Source organism: Centroberyx affinis, unplaced genomic scaffold (assembly GCF_046629955.1).
Source record: "Centroberyx affinis isolate AG114_WGS23_722 - 3 ecotype Tasmania unplaced genomic scaffold, CSIRO-AGI_Caff_v1 ptg003375l_1, whole genome shotgun sequence".
NCBI classification, from domain to species: Eukaryota; Metazoa; Chordata; class Actinopteri; order Beryciformes; family Berycidae; genus Centroberyx; species Centroberyx affinis.
In genome coordinates, this window is record NW_027281364.1 from 231592 (window position 1) to 259482 (window position 27891).

A 27891-nucleotide genomic window follows, 5' to 3' on the forward strand; every position below is an offset into this window, starting at 1 on the left:
AACTAGGATGTCATTTTATTAAGGTGCGGCTGTTATGGGTTTTTGAAGGCCGAGGCTGATATTTTGTATTGAAGCTGCTAAAAAACTACAAGGATTCAGAGTTTCCTCCAGAATCTGATTCTTGTCAGGGTGGAAAAAGACTCTGAAACAGCATTTAGACCATCATGGGACACTAAAACTCTCCACTGAAATCCAGACTGATGAAATTCTTTTAGTGTCAGCAGAGTGACCCATCACACCTATAGGGAAACTCTGAGATCTATTACTGCCTTTAAATGAAGAATTAATTGACAAAAAACATTACTAAACATTTAGAAGAATAAACAAAATCGAACAAAAATCTAATTTCATTGCAGGTTTTACAGACTGTTTTTATGTAGCTGCAGTCGGGAGGAACCTGCATCAAAGCAGCAGTGAACAACATTGACTGGCCAATATCTGATATTTAATAAAAGGCCAATCAGAAAACTGATAATATCGGTATAACCCTAGTTTTTATGGACAAAGAGGATAATAGCTAATAAATGTGGACCAGTTTGGGACCTCAGTTGTCTTGAAACATGGAGACTAAAACAATGAAAATCATTTTGCTGTTTTGCTGCTGTCACACAATTACTGATAAAAAGGACTTTTATTTTGGAATCCAACACAATACAAGGCAAATTAATCTCCATCCCTGACATCATCTCAGCCGCCTTTTACATTATCTGGAGTTTCATAACTTCCTGTGTGACCTGCAGTGTCAGTACAGCGGTCGGTGTTGTTTCTTCTTCTGCTCTCTCTATTGGGCAGGAGTATTTAACACTAAACCCAAAGGGTCATTTTGTTTTTAACCTTTTTTGTGTTTCAAATATATATTGTTTTGTTCTAATAAACCTCACAGGGCCCACAGTCTGTGACTTTTCCTAAAATAGCGTCATTCATCATTTCACAGACTTAAAACTAGGCAATAAAACAAAGAAGTTCTAAGCATACGTATTTCAGCCATAAGGTCAAATTTACCCCTGCCTTATTTGGCATTGTCCAGATCTGCTTTAAAATAAAGAGTAAGCCTATGAATCTTTTAAACATGCTTCATTTTCTCTCAGCTTATCCTCATTAACAAGTGATATCTGCATGAATTTTACAGAAAAACTTCAGATTTACAGTATGTGTAATCAGTGCAGTAAAACTAGATGAGGTGGAACTAACCTGTTGGCATTTTTAGGCAGTAGCAGAATAATGCTGCTTTGGCTGTTCTAGTGTTAATGGGACCTCACTCCATATATTTAGGCGTCTTGATAAACCTTTGAAGGAATGACGATAATCAGATGATCACACCCCTACATGTGTGGGATGCCACCTCAATAGCCGGATGTGTTTGTGCGTCAGATGAGAGGAAAGAGGCCACCCAGTGGATCCCACTGTAACTAGTGTACAGGCTTACCAGTGCCAGACCAAACCCCACCCAATCAGCCTTATGGACCATTGCCTCTTGTGAATAAATACTTGTTGTCATGGAAATGGTCAAATTTAAAGATGAATATCAGCACAACATCAGCTTATCGGCAGCTTCAGCTCAAAAACACCGGTCTTGGTATCGGAATATTGGTCAGACCCTAGTATTTATTTATACGGTGACCTGTCAGAGATTGATCCACCCTACTTTCCGGTTTAAAGGCTATCTGTTGGGATGTGCACCATGTATTAATAGAGCCGTGGTAGAACGGCACACACCCTTTCCGGGTGGGATGGCTGGAGGGTGTGACGCACACTCACACGTGTATCACATGGAGCCGTGAAAGGGGAGATGAAAGGAGTGAGGATAAGGACCGGTCAGACTTAATGAGAACCAGGTCATCTTGAGAAAAAAACAACATCTAAATTAGGAGCTGTAGAGAGAGTATTTAGTTTAACATTGAGACCCAGTTATCTATTGGGTGCTGAGACTCTTGTCTGTTGCTCCTTCCACCACTAGATGGAGCTGTTGCCTCACTGTTCACTCAGGATGGAACTGGTGGTAACATGGCACCAGTGCTGCATATTAAAGCGGTTGATGATGTGTGTGGAAAAATTGACACTGACAGTTTGGCAGACAGTTGGGTAGAATTTAATCTGCACTTTTATTGAGCAAATGAAAACAGTTTGGTCATTGTATGTTGATTGGTTTATAGATGTAAATGATATGTGGCAGCTGAAACTGTACATGCTGTGTGAGCCTACTGAGGAACAGTCTGGAGTTGTAACCGCAGACTGATTCATTCCTGTGCGCTACGGAGGAATTTGTCAGGTGTGTACAAGACTGCATGATTTTTGCCCTGAGATAATTACAACACAGTAACACAATATGATATGTCCAGTAATAGGGAAAGAATATAACACATAAAACGATATCGACAAAAACTCAACATTTATGTTCTCAGTGCTGCGTTTTACCATGCATGTCCCATGGGAGGGTTTGAATGCTTTCTGGCATGTTTGCACTGGATTTCAACACTTACATTTTATCAAATCAAGTCTTTTAAAAAAAATAATATACACCAAATGCTGAAAAAAATGTGGAGGATTACCTATTTTAAGGATCTGTTGCAATATTTTTCCATCCACATTACAAAAAAATTGGGTGGTGAAAAGTGCCCCGATTTGACTTCTAGTGCTGCAAAGGTTTATTCTTTTTTTTTTTTTTCAGACTTTCATGAATAATTCATAATTCTCATGAAAATTAACATTCAGATTGGGAGGTCAAAGAGCAGGAGGTTTAAAGAGAGTAAAGCAGAGCGCCAACCACCGGCCCGGACTTGTGCAGTGACCTGTGTAGCACCTTGCCACTGTCCAATCCATAGGGAGACACAGCTTGGCTAGGCAACACTATAAAAAGGTGGTGCATAGAAGCAAATTACATTGGCAATATTCAAGCTGAAAAAAGATACTTTGGTAAATACAAGGGTTCTTGGGGGGAATGTGCCTGTCAGAGAAGTCTGCACGACGACTGGCAGCTTGATAGATCTGCCATACGGCAAGCCTGCCAAAGATTGTGCAACGGAAAAGGAGGCGGTAAGGTCTTTGGCAACATATTGCAATCAAGATGCTTGGATATGAATGTTGGGATGCATTACATGAGGAGTTTGCACATAGCATAAAAAGAGAAACGTAGCACCATATGAAATTCTCAGTCCCTTTCTCTCTCTGTCTGTGTGTCTGTCTTTGGGGAAGAGAAGGGCCTCACATAGAGCTGGCGGTGATGAAGACGTAGATCCTGGCCAGGAACGGGGTGAACGTCCCCTGCCGCAGCAGCTTCATCTCCACGTCTACGAGGAAGTCTTTGGGCTCGCGCACCTGCCTCTGCAGGTAGACGGCGCCCGTGAAGCCGTTGAGCTTCCGCGTGCTGAAGTAGCCCTCCTCGTTGCCCTTGACGATGCTGATGGCGATGTGGTCGCCGGAGTAGGCGGGCGACGGGCCGATCCGGAAGATCTGGGCGGGGATGACGATGTTGGTCTGGAAGCTGAGCTGGTAGTAGGTGATCCTCAGCGGGGAGTTCTGGCAGTCTAACGAGTTGCTGGGACAGCCGAGCCTCTCGCAGCGGCTGGAAACCAAGAAGCCCAGATTGTCAAAGAGAGAGCGAGGGAAGAAAATATTTCTAGAATATTCTGAACCAATAAAGACATTTTTAGAGCATCCGTCAGCATCCAAGAGTAGCTGAATTTTCTGCCTTTCTACCTTTTTTTAGTCCATGTTCCGAGTTATAGCCCATATCCGTCACATACCAGAACTTACGGCCTGCAGTAGGCCGAGCATAATGTACTGCACCGTAAAATTTGTGCGCGCCTGCCAATATAACACTGCCTCCAAACCCATTCAAATGAATCCGGGGTGGCACTAAAGGCTCTACGGGAGACATTCTGATCTTAGGGCGCGTGTCGGCGGGCTGCCAGGTCTCCTTCTGAATGATAGATGTCATTCCACGCCGTGCCAGGCCACATCACAGCGAGGCTTAATAAGATATCTCTTGATAGGATTGATAATGCGCCTCTCGTGGGCCGACTGCGAGCCCGGTGTGCTGTTTCTGCCCACTGAGCGCAGAGCGGCCGACGCTACGGAGAGCGCCCCGGGAAGCGCGGGCCTGATCAAAGCCATCTGGCTCCATCGCGCCGCTCGGTGGGAATCGTGTTCGGTCACCAGCCAATCTCAATACCTGCCATAGGTTCACCGGAGTTAACAAGGGCCTTCTGGGCAGCAAGGGCATGGATGTACAGTATTTCTCATTACTGCAGCACAGGCACTGTCTGCAGAGAGGCTCTATGGTAAAATCCTAGGGTACAGGCCAGTGCTTAAAAGGGGCAAGATTTTTACCGCCCCATAGCACAAAATAACCGTCATAAATATTTAGGTGATAGAGCTGTTGATCAGTAACAATTACTTTACCAGGTGATGTGATTTCTGGCTTTCAAAACCCACTTTCCAGCTCTGTTTTGGAACAAAAGCTCCTTGGCATTTCAAGGCACAAATCTCGATCCCGATCTCGCAACTCATTTTAGCTATGCAGACTAAACAGCTTTGTTCTCAAGCCAAAGATACAAATAACAAAGCATAATTGTCAGGGGCAGAGGCTTGTGTAAGGAGGAGATAAGTTCTACTGATGTTGTTGCAATTCCTGCTGGTCACCAACAGAGGTCGATAAAGCTCATAGGTCACTAAATGTCCCTTTAACTCAAGATAATATAGTCAGACTAGGCCTGGGTCAGTACTTTGATCAGGTCTGAACTCTACTCTCTCATGCAGAAAACAAATGAGCCATATAGGGGAAATGCAAGGCTGGAGCCAAGCCATTTCAAGAGGATTCGGGAATTCTTCAAATAAAAAAAAGGGAAATATCCAATTTAGAGATAGAACATGACTCACATGTCTGACACCTTCTTGTAGTTCTGAGGGCAGTCGAATGAGAGGCACCTGAAGCCTCCCTGGATGTTGTAGCAGGTTTGGCCATATGAGCAGTTGTGGGCTCCAGTGGTGCACTCGTCAATATCTGGGAAAGATGAATAAATAAAAGGATGAGCAGTGAAAAAACATCACTAAACAATATGTAGCCGCACACTTGTTTCTGATGATGAATTACATATTAAGCACAAACGTTCAAGACAGTAGCGCAACCAATACAGGAGATATGATCATTAAGGAACGATAAATGCAGGCACTTCATAGACCTGCACTGCATTTTTAACTCAGTTGTTTTTGAGTATTATTTAGAATCTGTCAATATCTGTAAACATAAATTCTACTAAAAAATATTTTATGAAGGCAATAAAAGTCAATTGAAGTCATATACTTAATCCAATTGAACTGTTCGACTTTTGTTTAGGTTAGGAACAATCCGTGTTGTTTTATAAATGCTGGATCTAACTAACACGTATCTTTCTCCCTACTTTTGTCAAAATTATGCCAGTAATTTCCGATATATTGCATGTGACAAAAACTACATGAAATGTACCCCAAATCACTTCCTCTATTCTCAAGTAGTTTTTTTTTTTTTTACTTATATTTGACTTTAGTATCCTGTCTGCTCCAGAGAAAAAAGTAAGTAGACAAAAAGTAAACAGAAAGCTACTTAACTTAGTGGCACTAAATATGGGAAACTGAGGGTATAAACAAGTTATAGACTTTAAAATGACGTATGCCCGGTATCTAAGCATACAGTATATTCACAGTAAAATCCACTTCCGATGGCGTTCGGTTATATTTTGTGGACAGCAGCATTATTGGTCTTACAGTCCACTGCTGTGTCTACTGTAGGAGGCATATTTTCATTCGGCCCCTCACCTTTGCATGTGCGCCCGTTGGCTGACATGGTGTAGCCATGGGGAGGACAGGCACACTGGTAGCTGCCAGCAACATTGACACACTGGAAGGCACAGAGGTTCCCAATGCTCTGGGCGCACTCGTCAATATCTGTCAAAAAGACACACACACACGCACACACACACACACACAAGCATATCGGTCACATCAGAAACCTCTGTGAAGGCCGAAGGCACATTAACTAATGCATGGTGACATTTTCTCTTGATTATTCAGGCAAAATAGTGTAAAGGTGTTGCTTTGCGTGTGTGTGTGTGTGTGTGTATTTCCCTGTCTGGGGGATTAGTGATGGAAGCTACCTTAAGGCACTGTCACCCAAGACAACATAAAATCTATGACTGATGACAAGAGTCATGATGCCATCGATCCGGCTTCAGCACTCACAGAAACATTGTATCATCTCTTGAATCAATGGAAGCCAAATATTTGCCTCTGTGGGCCTTTGATTTGAAGAGATAGGAGCTATTCCAGAAAGTGTTTGCCTGCATGGTTATTTTTAGAGAGCGGCTCAGTGAGAAACACTGATGTGTTAACCCCTGTCTAGGGATGGTGTAGTGATTAACATCTACCCCTGCTGGCCTAAAATCAAGCCTGACAGAAACGCCTCCACTGTGTTTCCCATACTCTGTCTCTCTTTTTTCTTTCCTTTTTCTGCATGCCAACTGCCATTCTGTTTTGCAATGCTGCCCCAGTCTCAGCCAACTAGGAGGCTGCTGAAGCAAGAGAGCAGTGCACTGGACTCACAACTGTCCTGTTCCTATACTCAACTCTGGACTACACTGTACATCTGTATATATTATGGATACATAACACACAAGTTGATTTTTATATGGACACATGCTGCCCCTATCTGTGAGTCTGAATGTGGCACGTTAATGATGCAACTGGACTGCATATCTGTGTGAATCAGGATAGGATAGTACTTCATTCATCCCCAAGGGGAAATTGCAGCATTAAACTAAGGACACTAATGAATAAACAATGTACATAAGAGTAATAAAAACCACAATACAAAGGCTAAAAAGAGAGAATACAAGAATGTGAAACCAGGCCCAGATGAATATATAAGGATATGGGTATAAGGGTCACATAATAATGTCACTGCAAGCACACGTCAAAAAGCCATAGGTATATAGGTATGTAGTTATATGTTACATATGATAATGCAGTAGAAGCAGGTTAACTCTTGTACCTGTAAAAATCCTGTAGCAAGTTGAAAATGCTGCTTAGTGCTTATCCTCTCTACCTTTATTTATTGTGTTACCGTTAATTATTACATTGCAATCTAAATTCCACTCTCTATTCATATCCAGTTTTGATTTGTTGATTTTTTACTTTGATTCTCTTGCTGCAAATGATGCAATTTCCCCACAGGGATCATTTAACTTCCATCTCTCTCATCTCATCTTCCTACTGTCTCAATAAAGAAAAACTACTGAGAAAAGAAAAAAAAATACTACTGGAACAACTGCTAAAAACAAACCCTAAGCCTCCACCGGGCAATCTGGGAAGGAGAAAACTCTCATTTACCTTCACAGGTGTGTCCATCCTCTTTCAAGTAGAAGCCTTGGCGGCAGTAGCATTGGTAGGAGCCGTAGATGTTGGCGCATTCCTGGCTACAGGGGTTTTTGTCACACTCATTCATATCTGAGCAAGGATAAACACAGAGATGATTAGAAATATATATATATAGAAATAAATGTCCATGAATAAATGTTTGCTACCATCATTGATTGATATAACACAATGATTCAGCCTATGTATATCCAGTTCATGAAAGCTTTTACATTTGCTGCACCAAAGATGGAGACTAAATTTAAAGAAACAACAAAAAAAACGATGGTTTCTAATGCTGCTTACTGCTGGGTCCCTGAGAAAGAAGAGCCATAAGTGTCTGGGAAGCACTAATCTGAAAAGCACTCATCAAAATCTAATCATGTCGCTCCACTAAGTCCTTAAAATAAACCCTGAAAAATGGATTCACCTTTGGGTTGTGAGCAGGAACGTTCACAGCTTGATTAAGTACCCTAAATAATGGCTGTGACGAGCCCAGAATAATGTGCATCACACTCCTGGTCAGCTTTGCTCTTTGAAGCACAACCGCTTCCTCAACGCACCGATGATAGACTGCACCTGGGCCAGGAAGCCATTATGTACGCACCGTCAGACATCCCCGGTACGCCAGAGACAGAGAATAAATTAATTTCCAACAGAAAAAACAGTTTTTGCTGATAACAGATACTTGGAAATGACTCCTAAATGGTTTGCTATCAATAGCATCTCCAACGTCTGGCAGTGGGCTTTTGATGCCAACGTTCTCGCAGAAGCTTCCATCGGCCCCCAGAAGTTCTTAAGGTGGCATTTAAAGCAACATTCCACTTAGTTTTAACATGCGGGTTATTCGGCACTTGACCGCCATGAAAACCAGAATATAAACTAATCACCAAGATCGGATGCAGCTGGACGAGTTTGTAGCGTTCGGATTTTTACTTCCAATTCATTTGAATGAGGCCACGAAAATAGACTGAAAACTGACATTTAACACGTTGGTGAACAGATTGAACAACAGATCCCGCTTTTAAGACAACAAAGCAATCCTGGGTCCGTTGGCATTTTGCATTTTACCAAATAGAGATCCGGTCTCCCAAACAGGAACTATCTCTCCTAAATGGTATCCCTCCGCTATGTTCTCTTCTATCAATAAAAATGCTATTGGGCAAAATTCTGTTCTAAAACGTTGGACCCACAGTCAGTTGAAAATCACAGCAGCAGGATCTGTTGTTGAATCTGTTCACCAACATGTTAAATGTCAGTTTTCAGTCTATTTTCATGGCCTCGTTCAAATGAATGGGAAGTAAAAATCCAAAAAAATCCAAACCCTACAAACCCGTCCAGCTGCATCCGATCTCAGAGTTTATATTCTGGTTTTTATGGCGGTCAAGTGCCAAATAACCTCCCATGTTAAAACTAAGTGGAATATTGCTTTAAATTCCCAATATGCTTGAAAAAAAACAAAGACAGTCTGGCGTACCTTCACAGTTCTTGCCGTCAAACGCCAGGGAGAAGCCGGCTGTACAGGAGCAGTAGTAGGAGCCTGGGGTGTTTTCACAGGTCTGGGCACACAGCCTTCCAGGGTAGCGCCAGCACTCGTTCACATCTGTCAGTTGAGGAGGGGGAGCTATTAGAGGACAGACACATACCTCTGGGCCACCGAGGCCTCGTTGTCAATTCCTCCTACAGCCACAGACAAAGTGACTTTTTCCACCTTGTTAGTTAACTTTCCATGTCCTGACGTATGCCGATACGTGCCAATTTTTTTTTTTTTTTACATTTATATCAAAAGCCCAGAACTTTTCCTTTCTGGAAAAACGGCATATTTTGGTGGTTGCTTGAACGCATACCATCGTCATAGATTTTTGGACAACCCCCCCCCCCTCCACCCCTCCTATCATATAAAACCCACAACTTCACAACTTTCAAAGTGGCATTAGTGGCAACACTGAGGACAAAATATTCTTCTTCTTCCTCTTGCTCCTTCCTCTCTTCCTCCTCTGCAGGTGTTGGAGGACTAGCATCTAGTTCTTCTGACTCACTTTCCTTGTTTGCTGGTTTGGTCCACCCCCCCAACCCCTAGTCTGTCGATGCCCCAGCTTTGTGTTTCAGACAGAAATACGTCGAATTACGGAGGCAAGGCACTCTCCAAAAGCCGTTTCATGTTGTCTTGAATAAACAGGTCGATGCTGTTTTAAGCGAGATAACCGGCAAATAAGGAAGTGTGAGAATCTTCCCAGAATGAGAGAGAGGTAGTAGGAGAGAGGGAGAGAGAAAGGGAGTTAGACAACTAGTTTCACCATTAGTATGCATTAGGGCCTCAGGTGTCGTCAAGAGCAGACTGTGCATCCAGGATTAGTCTGTTGTCTGACTGTTAAACCACTAGCAGTGTGCCCGCCGCTTATTTCCCCCAGTCTAATGACATCTCAGCCTGGGTGTTCTTCCTCCTCCCCATCAGCAGACTGGAGTTTACAAACAGAAGTAATCTCATTGGCAGAAGTAATCTCATTGGTTGAGTTAATCCTCAGTGGGCAGAGCAAAAGATACAGTTTTTCAGAGCGAAAGTTGGCTAACTAGCAAACTTTAATTGCCTCTTAGGAACTCTGATCAAAATATATATAAAATGCAATGACTTCTTTTTTCTTTCATTCATGACTGTGGCATTCATGATCTTTGAAGGTCAGCAGCTAGCTAACTAGTTTACATACTGTATATAGCTATAGACTAATACAGTTTGAACCTGGATGGCCAGCTAGGCTAACTAGCTAACCTAGATAACACTATGGCTAGATTGTATTTTTTCAGTTAGTAGCAGGCTTCATATAGCTTCCTCCTCTTTCACCCCTTGCCTTTTTCACTAGGGGGCAGTCTAATGTTACATGTGTTTCACATGTAACAGCCGAAAGAATTGGATGACATCTTGTTGCTAACACGTGTTTAACTTGTTGAAACGCCCATGTCCAAGATATTTTATATTTATGAACATAAAATCAAAAATAAACAAACTGCAGTACTCACTTTTCATAATTTTGATTTTTATTATCTTGGACTCCCAGCATCAAAGAATTTGACGCTGGCAAATTTTTGTGACGCCAAGTGCAAGATATTAGATGGCAGGTGGTACTTCCATTAAATGCGACACATGACGTGAATGCGGTATTAGCCAGAAAAACTGTGGTTCTTTGGCTCTGCCCACTGAGGTTTAGCTCAGCCAATGAGATCATTTCTGCCCACAGAGCAGCTCTGCTTTCGAGAAATGTTTGTGGAACTAAAACACCAATCTGCTCATGGTGTCACAGACTTGAAGAGCGATGCGTACCGGTGCAGACCTGGCGGAGGGCGTCATACTGGTAACCCGTCTGACAGTCACAGCGGTAGCTGCCAGGGAGGTTGTGACAGATCTGGCCCGCTCCACAGCGGTGGCTTCCCATCTGACACTCATCCATATCTACAGACAGGAAAGATAAAGCACCTCAGCAACGACCCGGTCTCAGCATGAGAGGGGGCCTTCCTTAGACCCCCCCAAACCCGAACCCACACACACACACACAAACTCATGCATACACATCTCTTTCTCACACTCACTGTCTATCTCTATCTCTCTCTCTATATCACACTAACACTCTCTTTCTCTCTCTGTCACATGTACATGTATGCACATGTACAGTGTAGGGATGACAACGGAGTAATTACATACATGAAGCAAGGAAAGACTTGACTTGATTTTTTTCTCCCTCAAATCATGCTGAACACTGCTGTATGTGAATGCTCACTAACTACTTCAAACGGTCCAACCTCACTCCACACTCAAGCGCACACCTTGTCCTTTAGAGAATCTACTTTGTCTAGTTGCTAGAGTGCCCCTACTTGAGCAAATGAGGGTAGTTTTGTAAATGCTACATCTAAATGGCACGCTGCACCATTCACCCGAGTTCTGTCAAAATTGCACCTGAAAGATCGTATGTGACAAAAACTATCTTGCATCTTTCTAAAGTTCAAAAAATGGAAAAGGAGCTCCCCAACATCAAGCCTAAAAAACCAAACAGATTTTTTTTTTACAATCTTAATGTTCTATTGTTGAGGCATGATGCCCTAACTGGCTGGTGTTTGGGCTCCTTCTCCCTTCTGATGATGTTTTTAGACTAGCGCCTTAGTCAACATGTGGACCGTACCAAAACATTTTTATTCCCATTATCTCTTTCCAAAGTTGCCAACCTCCTGTGTCCATGCTGTGTGTTTGACTGGTAACTCTCACCGACACACTTGGCGCCATCAGGACTGGCCTGGTAGCCCTGGCCGCACATCACGATCTTCCGCTGGCAAGTATAGGAGCCCACTGTGTTGATACAGTTAAAACCTGGGCTGCATGGTTCACTCAGGCTACTGCACTCATTTATGTCTGCAGAGAGAGAGAGAGAGACACATCCAGATGGCAGAAAAAATGTACAGCTGCACACGACTGTGGGGGAGGTGGCTGTATAATCCTGACTGACAGACCTATCTCATACATGATTATGTCTATTTTCTGCCAGTAATTTCAACTGCACAATTATGCAGTCAAGTACTTACTTCTTGGCAATAATCACGCTTTCTTATATATATTGGTTCCAATGCTGGGGGCGCCCTGTGATCAAACAGATCATATACTATAGAATCAATATACAATATGTGCATATAGTAATGTAGGTGGTGGACAAAATAACAAACATGACATGAAAAAGGATTTTGACTTTGACGTAACTGAATCACAGTTACAAAGGCAGCTACACAGTCGAGTCATATTAAGTTGAATACCAAATAGTAGTATGTGTCAGCTTTAAAAGGAGTCTGATAATCACCACTTTTATGTTTTGCAACCTGAGACAACTAACAAGTTACACAAAGGCCAAACAGTGACTGAATTGCAGGTGCATCAATCACAAAATTTGCAAAATTATTTAATGCGGCAAGGGAAATAGTCTGGAAAATCGTAATTGCCCAGCACAGACAGCATCAACAAAGAGGAACTGTGATTATAAATTGTAGCTCACCAACATTTCCAGACAGGGTTTCGCTTGGAGAAAGCCAAAGGAAGCCTTCAAACTACCATGTCTGTTGCCAACTGTTAAACATAGTGGTGGATCTGTAATGGTATGGGCAGCCATCTTGTCGGAGTCATTAGGTCTGATGATTGGTTTGCATGATCGTATACTGGCCAAGGATTAGGTCACTTTACAGGACCAGGAGCACTCTAGGGTGCAAACACTGTTCCCTCATGATGTTACCATATTCTAAGACGATAATGCCCCCATACACATTCAATAGTGGTTTCATCATGAGTTCATCCTGGTGTTCATGATCTGCTAATCAGCAGATCTAGACACTACACACCACTGCACCTTTATGGGAAGTAGATTACCACCTCCTCCATCCCTCAAACAACTGGAGGCTTTCCTTCTTGAAGAAAAGGTCCAATATCCATTACAGTTCCACAGTTCAGGATGCAGTATGACAGCAGGACAAGGAGGACTGAAGCTGCTACTACTTATTATATCTGATAATCATAAATTGTCGTTTGAATTATTTTGTCCACCCCTCTGCTGTATGACAGTGCTGCGGTTGTAAAGTTCAGAGCCAGTAGAGGGCAGTAATATCTCTTACCGATACAGTTGCCATGGGAGTCTTGTGTGAACCCGGTGAGGCACTTATGCTTCGGGTTACACAGGAAAGAGCCGTCCGTGTTCTCACACACAAAGCCAATACCGCAGTTGTGGGTCCGCACCATACATTCATCAATGTCTGTAAGAAGGGAGAGATTCCACATTCATGGGATAAACACAACCTGCGCAACGGGCCAACTTGAAACACCAGAATCCATCCACACTGCATTCCCCGCCAAAGACACTGTAGCGAGTTAACCAGCTATCAACTCTCTCAGATATGAACCACAGAGTTATTCACAGAGTGAATATGATATCGGCTGAGAGAAGAGTACAGTAGGTGGCACTGTGGTTCAAGGACAGAGTACACATGTGAAGCATCACAGAAACCCAAACTTTCAAACTGTCAGTGTTTAACTCGAGGAAAAAAATCCGCCCCCCCCATAAAAATATAACTTTTTGTAACTGCCGCAATTAACAGAAGTTGAACAGAACTTCTTAAATGACAGTTATTGGATCTCTTGAGCGATGGATAGAGTCTAAGTGTAAGATTTATTCTTGCCTCTTTGCGCCGTGAGCACAGTTCTCAGGAGTACATGTTTTATTAGGCCCTCTGAGATTTGTCCCGGGGAACATAGCGGGAGGTCTTAATTTGGGCTTTTCTCATCCAATCATCATCAGAAGGGCACATTTCCGACGTCAGAGCAAAGATTTCTGCTTTCTTTCATGCAACTAATTAGTTTTTCCCCTGCTAGCTGGTCGGCTAAATATTACCTTCATTATCTAGCTGCATTGATTAGTCCTCCCTGGTGCCAAGTGCTGATGACACAAGCCACAGAGCTTCAAAGTGCTTTTTGCCACCCACGCCATGCTGCCTTTCAGGGTGATTATCGTGTCACACACTGAACCCGGCTATCTGCTGAAGCCCAAACATCACTAGTGGGGCCACAAAGTTTAATAAACATTCCTTTTACTAGGTGGCACTCACTGTCAGCACTGCTCTGCTATGGGCAACTGAACACCCACACTCACCAATGCCCATCTTCTAACACGAACCTCGTAATGAAAATGATTGCAAATAATCCGTAACACCGCACATTCCCTCTGATTTATGCACACTTTGGGGACATTTTCTTGTTGCTAATGTGCATTGTACTCTCATCTGCCCAGGGACTGGGAATGAAAATGAGCTGTCTAAATATATCCCCGAGGAAGACGGAGAGATTTCTGCTACAGAGCCGCATAGAAAACAAGTGTCTGCCATAAGTAATAGCAAGACACACCGACAGCCTGATTGTGTTCACTTATTTATAATGTGGTACACTGCAGTCCTGTATTCATGGGCTTCTGGGCTCCTATTAAGTCCTGAGAGGCCATTTAAGGACAAATTATTTCGGGCTGACTGAGATACATTTAGAAACCACACTACAGGGGGACTGATGACATAGACCATAATAGTGTGTGCATGCATGGCCATCCATTGCGCTGTGCTGCAATGTGTGCCAGGGGTGTTGAACTTCTGTTGGTTATTACTGCTGCTGGATCCTCCAACTTCCACTGAATTGCTAAGAGACAGACATTGCACTCTGTTCTGCAATACTGTCCATGTTTTGAGTTGTTTCTGTTTTCCTTTACTACACGAATCATGTACCGCACACTAAAGTAGACATCATCAGCATTAACACTGACTATGGAAATATTTGCTGTGCACATTGGCTTTAATGACATACATTAGGGACGGTGAACTCACCCTCACAAACATCGTTCCGCCGTTGGTAGCCTGCGGGACAAGTGACCTGCCGCTCGCATATGAACGCGCCCACCGTGTTCACACAGCGCTCACTGGGCCGACAGCTGTGGGTGTTGGTCACGCACTCGTTCACATCTGCGGGAGGAGGAGAACAGCAGTTGAGTGTGTGTGTGAGGAAACGACCGAGAGAGAGAGAGAGAGAGAGAGAGAGAGAGAGAGAGAGAGGGAGGGGAGGGCACTGGAGGTGAGGCCGAACTCCCAGGGTTAGTTGATGAACAGGGCCCACTGCGTAATTCGTCCCGTTCGGCCCATTCCTGCTTCCCCGCCTGTCACTGTGATGGAGCCCAATGAGTCAGCAGCAGATGGGCGCGAGCAAATAAATACCGAGCCAAACGAACAAAGGAGGTCATTCTTACCTCGGAGGAGTGGTGGAGGCCAGCCCGGGAAGTTACATGTTTTGCTTTGGCCCGCTCGAAAATCGCCAGCCAGTTTGCTTTATGTACTGTCATGAGAGTGCCATGCCAAGACACTTAGTTTAAATGAAGATTTATTTGGTGCGGCACCACCGGACCGGGCTGAAACACATTATCCTGACAAAAAACTGTCCTGAGGTGCCATTCGGCGGGGCCATTATGTCAACTTTGGACAATGACTGCTTTGTGTGTCCTGAGTCAAATTCAAAAAATATCACATCTTGGCCAAGCTAAGTGATATTTTTTCTTGTTAGGCTTGTTTGCCTCATCTGTATGGGTGAAACAAAACATGCGGTTGAAAATCCTTAAATCCTTATCAGTCAAACAGCACTACACCAGGTAAACACACACTGTTGATTTATGACATTGGCGGGTCCATGCCGAGACGGTGCATCCTCTCGCTCTGTTGTGGCTCATTTTTTATCAAACTGCTGCATTCCCTTATCATGCATCGCAGCGCGAGGCAGATTAGCCGGACGTGCTGATGGGGTTGGACTGCGATATTGTGTGTGTGTGTGTGTGTGTGTGTGTGTGTGTTTGTATGTTTGTGGCAGGCCTCCAGATTTGAAGATCACCCCTAAATATGGCGCATTCCACAGGGAACCCGACAAAAAGGTCTTCTGCATGAGGGAGCCAGCGACGGAAAAAAACAAAAAGGAGGAACAAGAGAGGCGTATATTCTCCTGTGTTGCCCATGCATCTGTTGGCAGTCCCTTGCTGAAATTCCTTTCTCAACCATCGAAGCTTTTCCTACAGGGGAATTTGAATGAACTGTGAGCCTCGGAACACCTTCCCAGAGGGAGTGAAAAGGAGGAAAAGCATTGATCTGAGGTTTTCAAGACAGTTTTTGAGTAACATCCCGGAGTTCTTTTTCCCTTAAGGTTATTTCTCCCTTGCAAAAACAACACAAACATCACCTTTCACAGCACAGGACATAGTGTATTGTATTATGAGAAGCCTCTGTAGAATTGCAGGAAATACATTTGTCTCGCTCACTACAATTAGCTATTTTCCCTTTTATCCCTTTTTGCAACAACACCCGGTAGAGTCTGCGGGACTCGTGCTGGATAACAAGTACAACGGTGGCAAACACTTGTTTCGGGGCTGCGTTTGCAAATGTTTCTGTTTGTTCCCAAACGGGGAGGGATCTGTTGTCTTCATTGTCGGCAGCACATTTCCAGGGGCAAACAACACCGAGTCCGCCCCGTCCTCCGTGGCCCTGCTCTCAATCAAGCCGAGGGGACGGACAGGACCGTTTCCAAGTGCGCAGAGAGTCGCCTTCTCCTTCCACCGCAGGGCTTTGGGGGCCAGCGTTATTTCCAGTGCGTCATTCGAAGAAGAAGAAGAAGAAGAAGAAGAAGGGGGGAAAAAAAACGGCTATTGCCTCTAGGTCCCCCGCCTTCCCCCGACTGTTCCCCAGAGGCAGCCAGATTACATTGTTGTCGGGAGTGAAGTGCTCCAATACAAGGCGGAAACAAAGAGTCTGTTTTGGAAAAATACAAATGCGTAGCCGTACGGAGAAATGGAGGAAGCAGTTTTGGCTAGGATTTCATCAAGAGAGCAAGAGGAGGCTGTGCACAGAGAGATGTCTGAGAAGCAGCACAATTGAGCATAGAGGCAAATGCATGAAGAAAATGCAATCCCAGTTGTATTGTTTCACACCGATTTTGTAAAAAAAAAAAAAAAAGTTCAAGCTGAGGTAGATGAAGTTAACTTGGCTTTTTGAGGCAGAATTATAAACTAAGAGTGTTATGTCATGAATCGTCAGTCACATGGGATGGATTCTGAATGATGTGCCACTCAAAGGGTGTAGATGGGCTCAATGTAAAGGTGTGTGAGATGCTTATTTTCAGTTTACCAGGCTGTATCCCTAACAAAAAGGAACTGCAGTAATCCTATAATACATTTTTGAACGATATAAATATCACAAATATCGCAGCAAAACTAGAAGACACTACTGGAATATTATAGGGATATTATGTTGATACCATAGGAGATAAAAAAAGAATAAGCTTAAGTGCAATAAGGTCATTATAAACCTACTATTGAGTACCCCAGATACACTGTAAGTCCCAATAGGAATATTATAGCAATATTATAGTGTTTTTTCATTAGGGATGACCTTTGGCCTGCCAGTGGGTAGCGCCATGAGGCTTTCCTCTGTTTGAGTGGGTGGGTCCACATTTCTGAAAATGATGCGGTCAGTAAGAGTTAATATCTTCTGGGATTCTTGGACAGTGGTATTATTCAAATCCACAAAAATTTGTGCATTTGAATAATACCACTGTCCAAGAATCCCAGTCATGCAAACCTAAAGATTATGTTAGCAATTCGACCACAGAAAGGACAATAAAAGCTTACGATATGCAGCGGGCCTTGATTGCGATTTGGTGCAGGGCCTCATCCACGATTCCCTACATGTAATAATTGGTGTCCTTTTTAATTAACTGTGAAAGCTGATCTTCCTGCAATGTTTTGAGTAATGCAAAACAAATCCACCCGTGTCCGCAGCAGTTTGTTTTGTCCTCAGAGTGAATCTCATAATATGGTGAAGATGGCAACCGCATGCATGGGAGCTGGAAACCGCTATGATGTCTGAATTTGAAATTTCTTTCTCTGCCTGTGTGCCTGTGCCTTGCGTATGTGCGTGTGTGGGTTTGCCTGGGAAACTTCAGAATATCCATTCACAGCTTGGTGATGAGTAGAAATAATGCCACAGCACTGCTTAACTGTCTTACCCACACACTCGCTATTCATGTTGTGTATAAAGCCCTCTTCGCACATCCCATCCAGGCTGACACACTGGAAGGAGCCTTCCTTGTTCACACACAAATCTCCATGGGAGCAATTCTGCGTTCCAGTCTTGCATTCATTCACATCTACACAGTTGAGAGTGAACCACAGGGAGAGGTACAGATGGAACAGAGACAATCAGCTTTGATTTAGTTACTCTGCAAAACTGTGAATTAAAATATCATGTAACCACGATACTGGATTAATCAATCCATCATATTTGAGAGGTGCATTTCCCAAACTGATGATTTTACAGTACAACACACACTGTGCAAACATCCTAGGTGTTAATGCTTGTGGGTTTTCACAGTCTATATGATGTATCTACAGTGTAGTAACTGTTGAAGCACTCCAGTTTGCGTCACAGTCTAGTTGCATTTGGGTCAAATGTTGAAATTAATCCCAGTCTAGTCCCCAGCCCCCCCCCTCCATTCTTGCAGGGCTAGCCTGACTCTGGCTATTTCCTTTGTTTCATTCCAGACTAAACCTAATGTTGGCCACCCACAGGTTAACATGTGGGAACACTTTCTGGGAGAAAGTCCTCACCCTGCCCACTGAATGAAGTGATAGGAGGGGAAAACACTAACTCTTATGCAATGCTTATGCATTCAGAAGCATTATCCCCTCTGGTGACAGACGGACAGATTAAATCAACCGAGCTAGGGCCGCACTTACAATACATATATTCTTATCACAGCTAAAATGAAATGCATTTTTCACAACAGGCCCTCAATACATAAGCAGCACATCAGAGCATGGTAGGCTTCTCACGAGGCCCTTACCTAGGCATATATACAATCACATTGTTTATTTATTAAGTTTATATAAGTGACTTCCTTCTTGACTATTTCAGTGATGGTTTCTTTCTTGTTAAACAGTGCAATTTGGGACAGGAAGGAATTTGGACAAGAGAGAATTATTGAGCTGGTGTGTATTGAATTCCAGGAGGTGGACCATATATCACATCTTTACAAAGGAAAATCGCTGCCAAGTGTTAGCCTTGTAGCAAATCCACGGATCAATTTACTAACTACTGCACCAAATTTATTACTGTAAGGCCCTTCATGGAAAATAGTCTTTGGCATGGAAACAATTACATTTTCTTCTGGGGAGAGGCTGAATGTAGATCGTCTAATATCAGCGGATTGAGCGCAACTTGAAGAAGTGAGGTAGCTAAGCACACAGATGTAATGGCTGGTGTTTGTTATTGCAGCTATGGCGGCCGTAGAGTAATTGGCTACGGTTGACTCGTGCTCTCGGCAACGGGCTCCACCACTAGGAAACCGGAGCCCAATCAGACCACGCATTGTTAAGTGTCACAAGACCTGCATTTTCCTCCTTCATGAGTGACTGAATCCAATTAAAAAAAGTGTCCGGATCTCTGGACAAACTGCTCCATTGCCTTTTTTGTTTTGCTGTCAATGGCTGCATGTGTGTGTGTGTGTGTGTGTGCGCGTGTTTGTCCATTTGTGCGCGTTGCGGCAGTGTTGTTGGTGGTGGTGGTGGTGGGGGGGGGGGCGGTGGGGTTGTTTGTTACCTTGTGCAAACCCAGCCTGAGGGCGACAGCTTAAGGGATACATAAGAGCTTTGCGAATCGCTCCAATTACCGGCAACGCTAACACAACAGCGGGGGAGCGGCGGCCCCTCACCTTCGCACAGGCGTCCATCTGCCATGAGCGAGAAGCCCGGGAAGCAGGAGCAGCTCGCCTGGCCCGCCACCGCCGAACACTGCTGACTGCAAGGGCCGTTACCTATAGAGGGGACAAAAATACGAGCGGCGTTGATCACAGTCATCTCCGAATCCCACACATCTACACCTCCTGGGACAGTCAGTCAGTTGCGATGTCTCAAATATCCCGTCCTCGTTCCCGTCCCGTCCCAGTAATTCGTTGCCCCTGTCGTCGCGCTCCCCGAGGCTCCTCCGGACCCCCCGCCACCCTCCCCCCCCTCGCTCTGATCATCACTCCCCCCGCTGAAACAAGCCCTCTCATGAGCTACCTCATTCAACGCGAGCGAATCAATTCTCCCCATTTAACAGCTCGATAGTCACAAAGAGGCATGGGGGCCAGGAACTGTTTCACCCCCACAGTTTCTCGCCGACGCGTCCCTCGCTAAAGCCCCCCCCCCCCGCCGGTCGATAAATCGCAGTCCCCCCCCCCCCCCCTCCTGACTTGATAAAGATTCAGCTCGTGGAGAACCCGCAGAACCGCACATAGTTTAGCAGATAAACTACAACTGAACAGTTTTCTAAGTGAGGAAAACTGTCCATGTTTCACTTTGACTCATAAGGGAGTCTTGTTCGCCCCCCAAAGGCAGGTCGGGCAGCACTGGGACACATCACGTCAGCCCCTCTTCAGCCCAGCCTGCTCGCCTTGTTTCAATAAAAGGAGAGCTGATGTGTCGGCCAGATGTATCCGGCCCACTGAGGTTCCTGACACACTGCGCACACACAGAGCGGAGACACCGGGGGGGAGAGCAGCAGAGGACGCGCTGGCTGCTCGTGAATTGTGCTCCGCAGCCTTATATGAGACACGCTCTAAACCCCAAATCACTCTCATCACTCATTACACATAAAGCTGTAGCACATAAGTCCTTAGCCTGGGGAGGATTCGCTGAAGAATATCACAGTGGGAGGCAAATATCGGGGGCCAAGAATCCGTAAATCACGTCTTTTTCATATTCCTAAACGGAGGGGTGTCCTGGTGGGTCGGTGGCCTGAGGCGCGTGCCCTGTGGAGGGGACATCCTGGTTTCAAATCTGGCCCGGTGCCTTTTGTCGCATGTCTTTCTCAAGCTTTCCTGTTTCTCTGAAGGTGAAAATGCCAGAAAAAACCCCCTAAATGAACGTACTAGTAATGGCAAACGCTGATCTCTAAATACTGGCTATCTTTTTAGTTTTGTTAATGCAATTTCTGTCAATTATCTCAAAGCCTGCAAAATATGGCATTTTAATTTCACTGTGGATGGTGATTTCAGTGCCTTCCAGCAAGCCACCCATTCTCAGAAATGAGGGCTATCGGCATTGATCTGAACTTAGGCCTACCTCATTTTCACAACCACTACAGGCAAAACGATTACGGGAGCAGATAGCTCCAGTTTGTCACCTATGTAAATTGCAGAGATACTGGCACATTGGGGTTTTAGTTCTACAAACATTTCTCAGAGCCAAAGCAGCTCTGGAGGCAAACATGATCTCATTGGTTGAGTTAAACCTCAATGGGTGGAGCCAAAGAAAGAAGTGCAAGAGCTAACTGGCAAAGATGGAGCTCTGGTCAAAATCTGGGCAGTACTGACTACTACTATCTAATGACTCTAACAGTAATGTTAGCATTACCTGCACATGGATTGAGGTGAACATGGGTGGTGGTGGTGGTACTGGTAGTAGTGGTGGTAGTAGTGGCTGGTGCTGGGACCAAGGCAGGGCGGTCCTCCTCTCTGACTCTGTTGTCTTCCTCAGGACTTACTGGATAAAAAGGAATTAGGAAATTACTTAAAAATCAATTTAAGAAAGACTGAAGAGCAAATGAAACCTGTAGGTTGACTCGCATGCTCCTGATATATGAAACCGATTTTAAAAAAAGTAATAGATAGATCGATAATAAAGTGTAATATTCCACATAATAGCAGTTTCGTAATGGCGAGACAGAATTTGACGCGTGCCTGGCCGTTTATGTCATTTTGCTCCTTAATAGTGCTGCATGCTCTGTGAATGAATTACCTTTAATTTGAGGTTACTGGGAATGTTGATGAGCCTGTTTAAACGGCCCTTCCTCAAGTGCCATAAGTATGACGATGAATATATTGTTGGTTTAACCGCTGCATAATCATAGTGAAATAACCATAAAAAAGAAGACAATAAAATCAAGATGCCTGTATTGAAATTAGTGGGAGAAAAATACTTTTTTAGTTTTATTGTGCACTGGTGCCCTCGTTCCCAGTCAGAGAATTCCTATCAAGCATCTGTGACATATAACCACTGAAACAAACAAATTGGAGTAAACATGCATTTGAATAAATGTGAAGGAGACTAGCCATATATAAACAATTCTTATCAGACTAGGCTGTTATCAGATCCACGTTTGCATTATGTGGTTAGTGTTATGTGGCTGGGAGGTCAGCAGTCCAGCATCACATTCATGGCCATGAAGCCTTTTAGCAATTTTCATTTGGATAAAGACTATCTGGGGGAACCACTTCTGAATGATTTGAGAAGGACATCACTGGAACAGCATATAAAAAGCACTGTCTGTATATTTAATGTGTATATATTTCACCTTTATTTACCAGGGAACGTATGCTGAGCATGCATGCTCTTTTCCAGCAACAGCCAGCTAGAAAATAACAAACACAGTCTTCTACTGTTGGTCACTGAGTAGCTCCAATGGAGCAGTTGGGGGTTTAATGCTTGGCTCAAGGTCACTCTGACAGTAGCATTACAACACTTCAGCAGTTTGTTCTTCACTTCTCCCAGCCACATTTTGTCAGCCAGTCAGACAGATTCAAACTGGTGACTCTGGTCTTAAATCTAACCTTTCAGCAACTGGAAAATTTTCCAAAGCCAATCTTTTTATTTCACATAAAAAACCTGCCTACAAACACAAAGCTTTGGACCTTCGTGTATATAATATACAACAGTCCGCCAGGAAAACCAGCTACCCCTTCCCTCTTTGACTGAGCAACAGTAGATTACTTCTGATAAGTGCAATATTTTGATCCCAATAGAAACAGTAATAGTGAGTAATGCTCGCTGCCATGTTTTTGTTGACATCAAACTGTGTCCATACTGTGTTTGCGCAAATGGTGAAAACCAAACGTGAAGGGAGCAAGATGTTTACATGTCACAGAAACACGTTTAATATTGGAGTAAGCCAGGCAGCCTGGGTTTCTCATAATTGGCGTATGAGCTTACCCTGGTTATGATATTTACATGCATCAACCCAAATCCAGGTTACTTTGTCACCGGGTTAAAAATGGAATTCTGCATGTATGTAAACATATAATTTCAATATAATTGTGGCCCTGAGCCAATGAAAAGGTGCAAGCTACACTATGAAATCTAAAAAACTCCAAAAACGTTTCTAAACTTGAAAGTTTAAGTTAGTAACTTATTTTAGATAGCCACAAATCTTGCCTTTTTAGTGATTGCTTGGTGTTAGAAACCTCATATGACTTGATAAATAAAGCTAAATTGAATTTGATTTGAACCTAGTAGCTAAAGTTTTGGAGAATTGCTGTTAATTTTCTGTTAATTCCTTCTTAAAAAACTGTCAATAGTCAAAGCAATACAAAGGCAGCATGTCAGACAGCTGGATATGAACTTAGCCTACCAGGCAGCCAAGTAATAATATATTGTATTGTAGGCTGCTTACAATGCTAGATGCCTAAAGCAAATGTATGGAAGCCTGTCAGGCAGCTGGCTCATTGCAGAAAGAGGCGTGCCGGTTGGCAGCCTTGTAGGAGACCGCTGCCTGACAGGCCGTACTGAGGGAACAAATGTCCCCGGTGCTCACCGGGTGCACAGGAGTGTCTGTCCTGCTGCAGTATGTAGCCCTGGTGGCAGCCACACCGGTATGAACCCCAGGTGTTGGTGCACGTGTGCTGGCACAGCTGGCCCAGGTAGAGCTGACATTCATCCACATCCTCCTGCTCCTCCAGCGCGTTGGCAGCCTCGTCTACGGCTTCGATGGAGAAGGCCTCTTTGGGGAACTTGCTGTCTGAGACTGGAAGGAGTGAGGGGGGGAGCGGGGGAGCGGGGGGAGATCTCAAATTAGAGACAGCACCAGATTGCCTGTATAATCTACCCAGCACACTTACCTCATGAAATTGACTCAAACACATAGAACATCTGCTCCTCCTTTACTTTTCAAGTACTTAACTGATGCTCTTATCCGGAGTGACTTACAGTGAGTGCAATAGCAGAATAAGCCTCAGTTCCAACATCACCTTCATTACAAGCAACCAATAGCAAGTGAGTGCAAAGGTCATGGCCTTGGTGCCTTACAGCATTCCTGCGACCACAGAACAATAATGTAAGAGTGAAGCACTGGGAAAAGAAACAGAGTAAGGGTTTTTTTTTTTTAGAGAGCAATTAGAGTGAGTAGAGAGGAGAAATCACTCAGTGGGGAGAGGATGACATGGTACTTATTGAAGATGGGTTTTCAGCTCACGATATAAGAGCTCCTCTACCTGCAGCAACTGCTTCTATTACCGCTGCACCTTATCAAACTGTTTCTATCATGTTTGTTCAATTTCGCTCTCGTCTAGAGTGCAAGCTGGAACTCAGCAGAAGATACACAAGGCAACTTTTTGGGCGGTACTGATGGGCAACACAGCCTAAGGAGATACCTCAGCAACAATGTTACAGTAATTACATAGGAACTTGTTGCCAAGAGGTGTTTTTTGATCCATTTCACTTCGTGTCCTGTTATTTGGAATGTTGCCCATCTATATTGCCCCAAAACATAGACTCATGCATCACAGCCTTAATGCACCACAGACACTCCCATACTCATTATACTACATTATGAGGTGAAAGCCATAAGTTACAAAGTAAACAGCAGTAACGGGTCCAGCCATTGGCTTTAGGTAAATATTTCTCACAGTCATTACCTGGGGTTTAAATTCAGAGGAGCAGGGGAGATTAAATGTTTCCTGTTTTAATTAAAAGGCGGTGAGTCATAAGACTAAAAACATATCCCCCATGGAAATAATTACAGTGCATCTCATCCATTTTTTCATCCATAAAACACTCTAAGCTAAGGCTGATGCCTTGAAGCATCCCGAGAGAGAGAGAGAGAGAGAGAGAGAGAGAGATAGAGAGCTTGCACAACTTTTACAGGTCCTAAACCTTGCACAGCTTTCAGCAGGTTAATTGACGCTCAGTTCAGGATGACATCATTCAAATCAAATTTCCTCTTTAAAGTTCAAGAAAATGAGCTGCAGTCAATGGTTAGAACAGAGCCCATTAAAAGGCGGGATTATGAAGATTTCCTCTGATGTCGTGAGTGAAATAACAGGCTGAGTCAGTGGGGAAACTGACCTTACCTCACCACCATACCATACTTGGGTACAAGAAGCCTCATAATCGGATGACCACTGTAGCTGACTATCCTACAAACCTTAGCGGCATGGCACTGTAATTGTACACTGTGTGCCTGGACCTAATAGGCTACACTTATAGAAAAACAACTAGAGAGCTGGCCATGGGTCTCTGTGGTACCAAGTGCATAATGGTGCCATCATGCAGTTTAAATAGCCTACCTACACCAGAGGAGTGACAGATAGAGACTAATGCACTAACATGTAAATCCCTTTTCATGGACCTACCAGCTGCAAACACTTTTTTGCCATATTTGGAGGAAACTGTATTAAATAGACAAGCAGATGTGTGCACATCCAACCTGATTTATGCCAAGTGCTAGATAAATGTTGGTATAAGTAAAAGTACAAATGGCAAGTGGGGGTTAGCTGACAAAAGCCTTTGCTTGACATGCCGCTTTAGTAAAGGGCCGGGAACTTGAATCTAGTGCGCGGATCATTTTTCATTTGTGCTTCAATGTTTTTGCAATGAGCCATTTTTATCCCACCCCTGCACTGTGAGAAAATCCATTGATGTAAATGTCACTGGCACTTGGTACTTGATGGATCAGAGACAGAGGAAAACTTTGCTGGCACAAGTAGAGAGACAACAGCCTGAGCTGCCATCTGCTCCTGATTCATCACAGCTTGCCTACATCTTTCCCCATTACTCTGAATGGTAACGTGACACCTGACCAATCAACCTTGAGCATCTGTCTTTGGGAAGATCAAACTCAGCCCATACTCCACCTCTGTGACATAAACCTCAATGAGAAATAGAAATACCTCAACGTACGACTATTCCGTATGCTAGCAGTGTCAGATGCAGTATGTTGATGGTTACATTAGCCACACAGGTCTACTACATGTTTTTACACAGAATGGAGTTTTATACAAACATTTCTCAGAGACAGAGCTGTTCTGGAAATACTATTAAGAACCAGGTTTTTGATGCGTGGTGTTAGCTAAGTACTTGAATGGCAAAGAAGGAACTGGTCAAAGTATTCATGACCATACAGCATTCATGATCTTGGGAGGCTAGCTAACTAGCTTACCGAGATAGCTATAGGCTAGTATGGCTAGTTTGAAAGTAAGCTAGGCTAATTAAAACTAACCTAGATAACTTATTATGGCTAGACTTCATTTCAGCAAGTAGCAAGAGTGCTAGGCTTCATAATATTAGCTTCCTCCTCTCTTACCTCTTTGTCTCTTTCACTGGGCTTTAGTCTAATATTTCTTAGCCAGAAAATCTGTAGTTCTTTGGCTCCGCCCCCTGAGGTTTAGCTCAACCAATGAGATTATTTCTGCCTCCAGAGCAGCTCTGCTTCCAAGCAATGTTTGTATAACTGAAACTCCAACCTACTGTTTTTACACTTAATCATACAAGGCTGCATGCTGAATGTGTTTTCCATGCTGGAAGCTCCATGTGAATGGAGCACTGCTGTGGAGTACAGTTACCTTTCCTGGGCATGGCAGTGGGCCTGGGCTTCTCCTTCCTCCTCAGTAGCAGCTGGCTTAGACCCTCCTCCTCCTCGCAGCAGGTGAGGAAGACATGGCCGCACGGGTAGCCCAGGTACTGGTGGGCATCGCACCCCCGTCCTTCACTACGCACCCGTAAGCCAAGGGCACAGCAGCTGCAGCACACCTGCCCATCCAGACACAACAGCAGAGCCTATTAGGAGTCTGTCACCGGGGTGCACTTCACATCTCTAATCACCACCTCTCTTTATGGCCCTCCACTGCCAGCTCTGTTTAGTAAACAGCAGAGGAGGGTGGGAAATAACTAAACAGGCAAGCGGGCTAGTCCATCCCAGTGCAGTAAAAAAAGCAAATTCCCCTCTGAAACAATGATTCAGCTCAGCTGCCTAAAGCACATGAAGAGTTGGCTGAAGGGCCAAACCGCCGGGCTTCCTCTTGGAGAAGCAGGGAATGCTATTTGAGCCGACACTGAGACAAAAGGCACGACTCCCACTTCCATATGGAAGTATTCACAGGTCTGAAGGATGCGTATAGAAACGGGAGGTTCTGGCAGCGCTTCACTAAAATATTCCAACTCGCTCTTCTCCAATAAACACAAATAAACTCTTTGACCTTTATGAAAACTTGCATGCTGGCACAGCTATCTGAAATTGAAATCGCACTCTGGCCAAAACAACGCAGCATTCCAGGGGATGTTTAAACAGTTTAAAGTCTAATATACACTGCCAAACTCCGTTTTCACCCTATTATCATGGCAGATCCAAAGGAATTACAGTATTTGACAGCTGTCTACGGGTGGGACCTCATGGCGTCGTCTTGAAACATTTAAAACGAAAGTGAGTCATACTCTACCTGAATTCTTATACTAGTTCAATCATCCTCCTTCTCTCTGTCCCATCTTTCCTGTCACTCTCCACTGCATACTATCTAATAAAGCAGAAACCTCTCTATAATAATAATTTAATATCTATGTTGGGTGTCTATACTATTAAACAGCAACCCTGTAGAAGGAGTTGTCATGGTGCTGACGCAGTAATGTTGGACTTGCCTGGTAGGAGTCATCTGTGCACTGCTCCTCCACATCCACTTCACAAGCATCTCCTCCTCTGGCTGCAGTCATACCCGATACACACTGTCTCTCCTTCAGGGAGCTTAAGCAGCACTGCTTCTGAGCAACACTGACACACACACACACACACACACACACACATACAAATAAAGATATACGCACATACACCACCCAATGAACATTATGTTGACACAAAATCATGCACGGAAAACGGCGGCACAAATTGAGG

General features: G+C 44.0%; 1 protein-coding gene across 1 annotated transcript; it reads right to left on the reverse strand.

Annotated features, from left to right (window-relative positions):
• Nucleotides 1-2086: 2086 nt before the first annotated feature.
• On the reverse strand, nucleotides 2087-27713 carry fbln2 (fibulin 2). The gene is made up of 14 exons (XM_071538933.1): nucleotides 27642-27713; nucleotides 26573-26759; nucleotides 23548-23757; nucleotides 21372-21500; nucleotides 19688-19789; nucleotides 14773-14907; nucleotides 13024-13161; nucleotides 11639-11782; nucleotides 10703-10831; nucleotides 8864-8989; nucleotides 7363-7479; nucleotides 5794-5922; nucleotides 4879-5002; nucleotides 2087-3562 (listed from the first exon to the last, which is right to left on the reverse strand). The coding sequence occupies exons 1-14, from the start codon at nucleotides 27711-27713 to the stop codon at nucleotides 3202-3204; spliced, it is 2103 nt and encodes a 700-aa protein (XP_071395034.1). The 3' UTR covers nucleotides 2087-3201.
• Between the last annotated feature and the right edge of the window lie 178 nt (nucleotides 27714-27891).

What these genes read in the sequence shown, in the direction of transcription:
- fbln2 (XM_071538933.1), bottom strand. Translation starts at nt 27,713, where the DNA reads ATGACTGCAGCCAGAGGAGGAGATGCTTGTGAAGTGGATGTGGAGGAG. An exon ending in GCGGAACGATGTTTGTGAGG is followed by an intron (nt 13,162 to 14,772) that starts GTGAGTTCACCG and finishes CCCTTCTTACAG; the next exon opens with ACATTGATGAATGTATGGTG. An exon ending in CTCCCATGGCAACTGTATCG is followed by an intron (nt 11,783 to 13,023) that starts GTAAGAGATATT and finishes CTCTCTCTGCAG; the next exon opens with ACATAAATGAGTGCAGTAGC.